The following is a 12,170-nucleotide window of genomic DNA, read 5'->3' on the forward strand; positions in this document are numbered from 1 at the left end:
TCACAGATAGGGGAGATATGTGGAAAATTCTATTTAATTTTGTTTTAGAGTAATGTAGTCTATATAGTATTTTAAATTGTATTAAAGAATGTCTGGCATTTAACGAACATTGATGTATATGTTGTAGACTTTCGTCTCAAATATCTTTCATTATAGGTTGATCTAATTCATTTTCCCATGCTTGTCTATATAATTCCGTTGACGGGACCTCACTATCTACTAGAGTATTATAAATGTAAGATATTAATTTGTCTATATTAGGATGTTTATTCAAACATTCATCAGAAGTCTCTGGCTCTCTAGTTCTATATTCTTGTGTGCGTGATTTAACATAATCTCTAAATTGTAAATATCTAAAAAAAATATTTGAATGTAGTCCATAATTCTGTAGTAACTCCTGAAATGAAAGAAAAATACCTTTTCTATAAAGATGTCCCACCTTTTTAATTCCATAATTTTTCCATTGTATAAAACCTTTATCCAACACAGAGGGTTTAAATGAAGGGTTATTTACAATGGGGAGAGAGAGTGATAAATTATCCAATTTTAAAGTCTTTTTTAATTGTTTCCAAATTCGTATACCACTATACATTATAGGATTTTCACTATAGGTTTTTTAATTCAGTTTTGTGGGAGCTAACAGACTCGAGCCAATTTCAAAAGGCAAACAATCTTCCTTTTCCATCTTTAACCAGTCTGGTTGCTGATCCATATCTTCCAACCAAAAGATCATATTTTTAATATTAACTGCCCAGAAGTAATACAAAAAAATTGGTAAAGCTAATCCTCCATTCATCTTGGATTTACATAAATGTTTTTTACTTATTCTATGGTTCCTATAATCCTAAATAAAACTTGTGACAATAGAATCAACTTTAAAAAAAACAATTTTTGGAAGATATATTGGGATTGATTGAAAGAGGTACAGTAATTGCGGAAGAAAATCCTTTTTATAGCATTAATTCTACATTGAGATGGGAAGTGTTTTCCAATACTGAATATTCTTATGCAGTTTATTAAGTAAGGGCGGAAAATTTAATTTAAATAAAGAAGTATGTTTCTTAGTCACATAAATTCCTAGATATTTAAATTTTTCGTTGACTATTTTAAAAGGAGATTGTTGCAATGTATGTAGGTTAAGTTCAGTTGTTGGCATAATTTCACTTTTGTTCCAATTAATTCTATATCCCGAAAATGAGCCAAATTGAGTTTTAAGATTTAACAAGTTTGGAATGCTAGTTTCCGGGTTTGTGATGTATATTAATACATCATCTGCATATAAAGAAATGGTATTAACTGTATCTTTAGTATTATACCCATATATTTCTGGGTGGGCTCTAACATTTTCTGCCAGAGGTTCAATAGCAAGGGCGAATAATAACGGGGATAGTGGGCATCCTTGTCTACATCCTCTAGATAAATTAAATTTAGGTGACTACATTTGGTTTGTCAATATTCTAGCTGTTGGGTTAGAATATAAAAGCTTAACCCATGTGCAGTACTTCTCGCCGAGTTGAAAAATTTCCATCACCGAAAATAAATAAATAAATAAAATTCCACCTGATCAATTGCTTTTTCAGGGTCTAGCAAAATGACTGCTAGATCTACATTAGCTATTCTATTTGAATATATAATATGAAATAATCGTCTCAGATTATAAAATGAATAACGTTTTGGAATAAAGCCTGTTTGATTGGGGTGCATTAATTTATGAATCACTAAACTTAATCTCTATGGGCTAGAATTTTGGTAAATATTTTCTGATCAGTGTTTAAGAGAGCAATTGCTCTAAATGAACCTGGGTCCTCAAGGTCCTTATCCGTTTTTGGTATGTGTTATTGTGGATTCGTTTAAAGTTTCTGGTAGTTTCTGTTGAGTAAAGGCGTAATTATATAATGTCTGTAGGCATGGAGAAATCAGGTCATAAATCTTTTAATAAAATTCAGTTCTTAAGCCATCAGGGCCTGCGGCTTTTCCATTTTTTAAAGATCTAATAGATTCTTCGATATCTTTTACTGATATTTCAGCACCAAATAATTCCCTCTCTTTCAGATCTAAACCTGTAAGATTGCATTTCTGTAAAAATGATTCCATTCTTGCAGAATGCTACCGTTTTGGTTGAGTAAAGTGTTTGATAATATTGTAAAAATCTGTCCTTGGGTAGTGTTAGTATTTCTCCCATATCTGATCTAATTTTATAAATTGTTTTTTCCCCATCCAGTTTTCGGGGTTGACGAGCTAATAGTTTTTGTGGTTTATCACCGAATTCAAAATGTGATTGTTTAGTATGTTGATAAAGTTTTATGATTTGATCTGAATATATTTGGTTTAATATATTTAAGTGCAGCAATTTTATTGTATTTTATCATAGAGGGCGCAGCCACATTCTCTATATCTAATTGCCTTATTTCCATTTCCAATATCTGTTGTTTAGCCCGATTCTCTTTATTATGAAAGGCTTGTGAGGAGATTAACGCTCCTCGTACAAATGCTTTGAGAAGGGAGGCAGATGTTTCAGGGCGGTCATTGGATTCGAAAAACATATTGATCTGTGTAATAAGATATTAGTGACAAACTTTTTCATTTAAAATTTGAGGGTTAAGTCTCCATTGTGTCTGCTTCTCGGTCATTCCATTTAGTTTATTCATGAATGTTAAAGGTGCTTGATCTGAGATTATAATATTATGATATTTCGAATTGTAAGTAAATGGGATTAGTTTAGAGTCTACTAAAAAGTAGTCTATTCTTGATTTAAATCTTTTTATTTGAATTTCACAGCAATTTGCATACATACAATGATAACAGACAGTGACAGTCAAGGCATAATTGTGCAACAGTATGTAAGCGACCCTCAAAGCCCTTACCCTTACCCACCTTCAACCCACCCAAATCAGGTCGGAACCAAACGGGGACAAACAACACTCACATACATACACATCCACACAAATATGGTAAGATAAACTAAACAAAAAGTACTAAAACATTTTTTTTTTAAAAGAAAACAAAAGTCACTAATAACAGTAAATAAGTAAGTAATTAAATAAATAAGTGTGGGGAGGGGGGGGGGGTTAAGGGGAAAGCAGCTGCAGTAGAGCAGAACAATGGTGGAGAGCACTCAGTCCTCTTCCGAGTCCGGGGACAAGTTGAGAGAGTTAACAAGTTCCAAGAAAGGGTTCCATGTATCTAGGAATGTCTTGGTAGAGCCTTTGAGAGAGAACCTAAGTTTTTCAAGCTTTAAATTGTAAAGCACCTCCTTAATCCAGCGGGTGTGTGTCGGGGGACAGGTGAGCCTCCAGTTAAGCAAGATCAGTCTCCGGGCTAACAAGGTTGTAAAAGCTAGAACCCGTTTCACCGCAACAGAGAGGTTGGTGTTGGGAGGGGTACCGAAAATGGCTGACAGTGGGTTTGGAGGAATAGTCTGGCCGTAGGCTCTGCTTATCAAGTCGAAAGCACTCCTCCAAAAGGCTGCTAGCTTAGGGCAAGACCAAAACATATGGCTATGGTTGGCAGGAGATTGATTACATCTGTTGCAGGTGTCCCTAACAGCGGGGTAAATTCTAGATAATCTTGCATTTGTGTAGTGGACTTTGTGAAGGACTTTGCATTGGATTAGGCCATGACGGGCACATATGGAGGAAGAATGGGTCAAGTCCAAGGTAGAGTCCCATTGCTGGTCTGTTAGTTTCGTATTCAGCTCACCCTCCCACGCAGCTTTTAATGAGGTATGACGTTTCAATATAACCGACCCTAACAAGTTATACAAAACAGAGATGCATTTCTTCTGGTTGGGATCTAGAGCTAAGATGGTATCGGTCAGGGTTTCAGGGGGGGCGATTTGGGAAATGGGGGAATGTCTTCTTCACAAAATCCCTAATCTGGAAAAAACGAAAAAGGTGGGCGTTTGGGAGGTTATAGTTGGACGAGAGCTCCGCAAAAGATGAAAAGATGCCATCCTTGTATAGGTTTTTGATACTACTGATACCGTTGCTATGCCAGGTTTTGAATGCGTGGTCTGTACTTGAAGGTTTAAAGATGTGGTTTTTAAGCAGTAGGGTCAAGATGGAAGGGCCTTGTAAACCGAAGTTTTTCCTGAGTTGACTCCATATCTTGAGCGAGAGGGACGCAATTGGGCCTGCACCCACAGATGTTATAGGAAGGGGGAGTTGGGATCATAGGACAGACCGCAACGGGAGATGTGAACTCGCCTTTTCCATGTGTACCCAGGTCGGTAGGTGGTCGCAATCATCATTCATCCAATACAGGAGTTTTTGCAAGTTAGCTGCCCAATAGTATCGCCTAAAGTCAGGAAGTGCCAAACCGCCGTCACTCTTAGGAGACTGCAGTATCGCCTTTCGGATTCTAGCCGGTTTGCTACCCGATAAAAATTTAGATATTGTCCTTTCTAATTTATTAAAAAAAGATTTAGTGATAAATATAGGGACGTGCTGGAAAAGATACAGGAATTTGGGTAGGACGACCATCTGGACCAGATTTATCCGGCCCACGAGGGATAGCGGTAAAACTGACTAGCGGTCAAAATCTCTTTCAGCTTTCTCAACCAGAGGCAGAAAGTTTGTGCGAAACATATCAGATAAGGGTGTTGTGATAAAGACGCCGAGATAAACCCGTTCTCTGCCCATTTGAATGAGCTTAAAGAGCGAGGGAGCTGCTTAGCCAATGAGTTAATCGGTAATAGCTCACTCTTTTGGTAGTTAAGTTTATAACCAGAATACGCGCCAAACCGTTCTAAAATATTCGTAATCACAGGGAGAGAGCTGACTGGAAAAGTAGTCTATTCTTGAATAGGTTTTGTGTACCGGTGAGTAAAATGAATATTCTCGTCCGGATGGGTTTTCGATTCTCCAGACATCTTTGATGTTAGTAGTATTGATGTATGAATTTAGTAATTCACTTGTCTTGGATTTTAATTTCCTTTGTCTTGATGATCTGTCTAAATAAGAATCCAATGTACAATTTAAATCTCCACCAATTATTAAATTATGTTGTGTAAGTTCCGGGATAATATTGAGTGTTTTCTTGAAAAACAAAGGGCTGTCAAAATTCTCATTCTATAAACATATTAATATAATATTATATATATAAATATATAAAATACATGCCATTTTTTCCTTGCAGCTTACTATGTAAGTTCTCCCAAGAAAATGGTTGACCAGCACCTAACTCAGGCTCATATGACTTCCCATTACAACAGAATACTCTCTGCTAAAGGTAAATACACAAGGTTTAATATAGGAAGTCTATTCAGTGTGACCACAATATTATGCTTTATTGTATGTCTTGGCCTGGGTTTTGTGTAGTTATTGATATCCAAATATTTATCGGTAAATATAGAACCAACATAAATTTGTGATTTTTGGCCAATATAAACGTTGTGATTTTTGTCCATGCATAACCTAACCATGCATAATCTAATGCAGAAATTCCAAAATTTCTGACATTGGTTCAGCACATCTAAGCAGAGTGTATTGATGAGGTGTCCATGTCCGTTGTCGTTGGGGCTGCAACGAGGAGCGGCCTCCAACAGGAAGACCGGGGGCTGTGGTGCCGACTACTCACCTCACCGTCGCGGAGCTGGCCGAGTCCAGAGCGGGTGGAGCTGTGGTGGACGCTGCTGCGGCCCGACCTCCGGAGATTCGGTGGCTGCAACTGCGGGTTTGGCGGACGGCGGCACCGGGAGCCCGCGGGTCCCTAGAGCGAGACCGCTTTTCGGGGCTCCCGCAACGGCGACTTCTCCCGCCCGAGTTGCAGGGTTGAAGAGCTCCTGGAGCGGGGCCTTACACCATCGCCCCACGCGGCTTGGAATGGCCGCGGGACTCTGCGAGCGCACGCCGGGGGCTCTAACATCAAGAACCCGGTGTGCGACCTTGCATCACCCGGCGTGGCTTTAATGGCCGCGGGACAATCGCCATCGCCCGCCGGGGGCTTTGACTTTGACTCTGACATCGGGGGGGAGAGTGCAGTGGAGAGATAAGTTTTTTTGGCCTTCCATCACAGCAATGTGATGGATGTTTATGTAAATTATGTTGTGTCTTGGGTCTATTTGTTTGTAACGTATGGCTGCAGAAACGACATTTCGTTTGGACCTCAAGGGGTCCAAATTGTATTGTATTGTATTGTATATTTTATGTCATGTGGTGATCAGCAAGACAGTGTGAAATTTGCTCAAACATTTTGTACTATGTTTAAATAGGGTCAAGTTGTTTTTCCCTAGGTTGATGAAGATTTTAGTGAAGGAGCAAGTTGTTAGAGAGATCAAAGTAGTACATTTTAGCTGGCTTATCTTTTGTTAATGTTAAAACCAAATTTTAAGATCTTTCAAATAGCTTGTAAATTTAACAAACATTAAATCCCCTCAATCACTTGTTGATTTAAAAACACTTTTGAAAAAAATTATGTGAATTTAGATATATTTTAAAGGTTCAATATATCGGAATTTCTAAAAACGTGTTACTTAAAGTTTATAAACTTTTAAGGATAGCATACTTGTCTCAGCAACACGGGGCTGAGTCTGGGTCTTGCATATTTTTCTGAATTTTATGGCTTGTTCCAAGTTTGGTTGGTCCATTGAGTTATTTTTACAGCTACACGAAACAAGACAGAAGAGAGCACCAGAGAAAATGTAACCATATGACAATATAACAATTACAGCACGGAAACAGGCCATCTCGGCCCTTCTAGTCCGTGCCGAACACTTACTCTCACCTAGTCCCATCTACCTGCACTCAGACCATAACCCTCAATTCCTTTCCCGTCCATATACCTATCCAATTTATATTTAAATGATAAAATCGAACCTGCCTCCACCACTTCCACTGGAAGCTCATTCCACACAGCTACCACTCTCTGAGTAAAGAAGTTCCCCCTCATGTTACCCCTAAACTTTTGTCCCTTAATTCTCAAATCATGTCCTCTTGTTTGAATCTTCCCTACTCTCAATGGAAAAAGCTTATCCACGTCAACTCTGTCTATCCCTCTCATAATTTTAAAGACCTCTATCAAGTCAGGAAACTATGCACAGTTATTCCTAGATCCCTCTGTTCAACTGCATTCCTCAATTCGCTACCCTTTACCATGTACGTCCTATTTTGATTTGTCCTGCCAAAATGTAGCACCTCACACTTATCAGCATTAAACTCCATCTGCCATCTTTCAGCCCACTCATCCAAATGGCCTAAATCTCTCTGTAGACTTTGAAAATCTACTTCATTATCCACAACACCACCTATCTTAGTATTATCTGCATACTTGCTAATCCAATTTAACACACCATCATCCAGATCATTGATGTATATGACAAACAACAGTGGACCCAACACAGATCCCTGAGGCACCCCACTAGTCACCGGCCTCCAACCTGACAAACAGTTATCCACCATTTCTCTGGTATCTCCCATTCATCCACTGTTGAATCCATCTTGCTACTCCACTATTAATACCCAACAATTGAACCTTCTTAACCAACCTTCCATGTGAAACCTTGTCAAAGGCCTTACTGAAGTCCATATAGACAGCATCCACCGCTTTACCCTCATCAATTTCCCTAGTAACCTCTTCAAAAAATTCAAGAAGATTAGTCAAACATGACCTTCCAGACACAAATCCATGTTGACTGTTCTCCAAGCAATTTGTCTAATTCTGTGTTAAGCACTGTCAGCTTACCACTGAGTCAGAGATTGGGGCCAATATGACTGATAGGAATCTTAAGCTCCCTTTGAAGCTAATAGTATTGAATTATACAACATCAGCACAATGAATTTAATAACTTTGTTTCTCTTATAATACAAACATTCCTAACCGATTGTTTTTTTTTTTCAGATTGCAGGCTTACTACGTTTTAATTCTTTCACAATCATCCATGGGAGAATAATAGATTCATTAATATATAGATAGACTGCAATACAAATGATTTGATTGTGGCTATATCCATTTTTGAATTGGTTTATTTTGATAGAATAAGATCATAGGAGCAGAATTTGACCATTTGGTCCATCGAGTCTACTTTGCTATTTGATCATGGCTGACCTATTCCTCTCTCTCAATTCCATTCTACTACCTTCTACCCATAACCTTTGATGCCCTTACTAATCAAGAACCTATCAATTTCCACTTTTAAAATATCCAATGTCTAGGCCTCCACAGCTATCTGCGGCAATGAATTCCACAGATACACCACCCTCTGGCTAAAGAAATTCCTCCTCATCTCCATTCTAAAGGCACGTCCTTTTATCTGAGGTTGTACCATCTGGTTCTAGACTCTCCAAATGATAGGTTTACACCATGGAAAGTCTTAAACTCAGCAAATCAGAATATTTATTTCTTGTCAACCTAGAATTGAAAACTGAAGATTCAATCTTCATTTGAATCTGGAGTAAGGTTGAAAATTGAATTTTCTGATACTGGACAAAGAATACTATAATAACCAAAGTTTCTGGTATCAGATTGCATTAATATGACATTATCATCATGTCTTCTGTCAAATGCAGGGTTAAAAAAATGTTTCAATCAAAAAAAGAGTAAGGTCGAGCTGGATGATATGAAATTATTGATTACAATGTTGTGTCCAGAATATACTTAAATGCCTAACTGAAATATGGACACAATATATAATCATCTGCCATCTGTCTGGCATCCTTGGGGGAATGGGTCGGGGTGTGGTGGGGAGAGGGCAGTGGAGCAGGGTGTTGCTGATTGCATGAGAATTGCATCAAAAATACTGTATATTACATTGTGTATTCTGTGTTTTACACTACAATTCTATATTTAAAGTATTAATGTAAAGTGCAGTAGAAATAAATCAAATGAATGACTGTGCTCAACATTAGATGAAGTGCCAAATATTGAAAGAGAATGTTGCTGCTAATCAAACTAGGACTGCACTGCCCTTTTATATAAATGTAAATAAACTAAACATGACTTTTCACGCTTATTTTGCTGGTGCTGGAAATGAGAAATAAAAAATGGTTGAAGTACTCAACAGGTCATGCAGCATCAGAGGCATTGGAGTTTGGGGTGGGCGGAAGCTGATGGTAGTTTTAGTTTGTGTGCTGTTGAAAGGAGATGTCAGAAAAGTATTTACGAAATCAAGGACAATGTGGATGCACTGATAAGGTTAGACAAAGAGGGGAGGGAGGAAGCTTGGCTGAATCACAAAGGACTGGTATAGATCACTTGAGCCGAATGGCCTGTTTATTTGTTCGACACTGAATTTTCTATTGATTCAAAACTTACAAATTGCTTTTTTTTTCAATTCCTTTTGTACTTTTGTTTTTCAGCTTCTGTGGATTGTTCTGTTCCGAAAAGCATGCTATTAAGTGTAAAATGTAAGTAATTCATTTATTGCAGATTAAGTTTTAATTGACATTAATGTGCAGTAGAATTTTTAAAAATTACACTGCAGACTGTTGAATTGTGGTAGAGCCTATAACCTGAAAATGATCATTTGAGTCAAATGTTCTCTGTCAAATCTCAGAAAGAGCAGTCCATTCAATTCCATTTTCCCTGCATTTTATCAAATATTTATTCATGTTGAATAAATATTCAAGTTGGGCCGAAGGGCCTGTCTCCACTACATCACTCTATGACTTTATGACGATGTTTTGTTTGGAAACTATGAAGCTGGTTACATTTTGATTTCTGGTGGTGCATTGCATTAGTTAATGCCTGTTTGCATTAAATAAATAAATAAACAATCAGTCGAAGTAGGGTCTTGATCTGAAACGTCACGTATCCATGTTCTCCAAGGATGCTGTCTGACCTACTGAGTTACTCCAGCTCTTGGTGTCTTTTTAAAAATATATTTTTCTTATACCCTTTTGATGTAGATCTTGATTCTGTGACCACTGATTTCTGATTTCTTAACGTTTGCAGTATAATTTCAACCTCTGGTGTATTGAACAGTGATAGTTTGTTTATCAGATCTGACTATATAAACATATTCTTTCATCCCTGCTATCCTAATGAATCTCTACACCACCCTCTGTAGCACCATTAACTCCACAAAACCCTCAAAGTACACTAACAAGATAAACAATAAACAAGATAAGCAAAACAAGATAAGCCAAACAAGATAAGATCACCTCCTCCAACCTCATCTACTGTATCCGTTGTTCAAGATGTGGACTCTTATACATCGGCGAGAACCAACGCAGACTGGGCGATCGTTTCGTGGAACACCTTCACTCAGCCCGCGTGAACCAACCTGATCTCCTGGTTGCTGGACACTTTAATTCTCCTTCCCATTCCTACACAGACCTTTCATTCCTCGGTCTCCTCCATTGTCAGAGTGAGGCTAAATGCAAATTGGAGGAACAGCATCTCATATTTCGCTTGGGCAGTTGACAGCCCAGTGGTATGAATATTGTATTCTCTCAATTCAGGTAGAAACATAGAAAATAGGTGCAGGAGTAGGCCATTCGGCCCTTCGAGCCTGCACCGCCATTCAATATGATCATGGCTGATCATCCAACTCAGTATCCTGTACCTGCTTTCTCTCCATACCACCTGATCCCATTAGCCACAAGGGCCACATCTAACTCCCTCTTAAATATAGCCAATGAATTGGCCTCAACTACATTCTGTGGCAGAGAATTCCAGAGATTCACCACTCTCTGTGTAAAAAATGTTTTTCTCATCTCAGTCCTAAAAGATTTCCCCTTTATCATTAAACTGTGACCCCTTGTTCTGGACTTCCCCAACATCGGGAACAATCTTCCTGCATCTAACCCCTTAAGAATTTTGTAAGTTTCTATAAGATCCCCCCTCAATCTTCTAAATTCTAGCGAGTACAAGCCGAGTCTATCCAGTCTTTCTTCATATGAAAGTCCTGACATCCCAGGAATTAGTCTGGTGAACCTTCTCTGTACTCCCTCTATGGCAAGAATGTCCTTCCTCAGATTAGGAGACCAAAACTGTACGCAATACTCCAGGTGTGGTCTCACCAAGACCCTGTACAGCTGCAGTAGAACCTCCCTGCTCCTATACTCAAATCCTTTTGCTATGAATGCTAACATACCATTCGCTTTCTTCACTGCCTGCTGCACCTGCATGCCTACTTTCAATGACTGGTGTACCATGACACCCAGGTCTCGTTGCATCTCCCCTTTTCCTAATCGGCCACCATTCAGGTAATAGTCTACTTTCCTGTTTTTGCCACCAAAGTGGATAACCTCGCATTTATCCACATTATACTGCATCTGCCATGCATTTGCCCACTCACCCAGCCTATCCAAGTCATCTTACAGCCTCCTAGCATCCTCCTCACAGCTAACACTGCCCCCCAGTTTCGTGTCATCCGCAAACTTAGAGATGTTGCATTCGATTCCCTCGTCCAAATCATTAATATATATTGTAAATAGCTGGGATCTCATCACTGAGCCTTGTGGTACCCCACTAGTCATTGCCTGCCATTCTGAAAAGGACCCGTTAACTCCTACTCTTTGCTTCCTGTCTGCCAGCCAGTTCTCTATCCACATCAATACTGAACCCCCAATACCATATGCTTTAAGTTTGTATACTAATCTCTTATGTGGGACCTTGTCGAAAGCCTCCTTAAAGTCCAGATATTACACATCCACTGGTTCTCCCTTATCCACTCTACTAGTTACATCCTCGAAAAATTCTATAAGATTCGTCAGACATGATTTACCTTTCATAAATCCATGCTGACTTTGTCCAATGATTTCACTACTTTCGAAATGTGCTGCTATCCCATCTTTAATAACTGACTCTAGCAGTTTCCCCACTGCCGATGTTAGACTAACTGGTCTGTAATTCCCCGTTTTCTCTTTCCCTCCCTTTTTAAAAATTAGCTACCCTCCAATCCTCAGGAACTACTCCAGAATTTAAAGAGTTTTGAAAAATGATCACTAATGCATCCACTATTTCTGGGGCTACTTCCTTAAGTACTCTGGGATGCAGCCTATCTGGCCCTGGGGATTTATCGGCCTTTATACATACAATACAATACAATTCAATTTATTGTCATTTGGACCCCTTGAGGTCCAAACGAAATGTCGTTTCTGCAGCCATACATTACAAACAAATAGACCCAAGACACAACATAATTTACATAAACATCCATCACATTGCTGTGATAGAAGGCCAAAAAAACTTACCTCTCCACTGCACTCTCCCCCCCGATGTCAGAGTCA

General features: G+C 38.8%; 1 protein-coding gene across 5 annotated transcripts in view; it reads left to right on the forward strand.

Annotated features, from left to right (window-relative positions):
- spata7 (spermatogenesis associated 7) overlaps window positions 1–12,170 on the forward strand; it is an 86,007-nt gene that overhangs the window by 19,694 nt on the left and 54,143 nt on the right. For all 5 annotated transcript variants that reach the window (XM_033027371.1, XM_033027372.1, XM_033027369.1 and 2 more), the window contains exons 2-3: window positions 5,137–5,229; window positions 9,294–9,341. In XM_033027371.1, the coding sequence (XP_032883262.1) occupies window positions 5,137–5,229; window positions 9,294–9,341 (141 nt within the window). The remainder of the gene's footprint in view (window positions 1–5,136; window positions 5,230–9,293; window positions 9,342–12,170) is intronic.

Source organism: Amblyraja radiata, chromosome 9 (genome assembly GCF_010909765.2).
Source record: "Amblyraja radiata isolate CabotCenter1 chromosome 9, sAmbRad1.1.pri, whole genome shotgun sequence".
NCBI classification, from domain to species: domain Eukaryota; kingdom Metazoa; phylum Chordata; class Chondrichthyes; order Rajiformes; family Rajidae; genus Amblyraja; species Amblyraja radiata.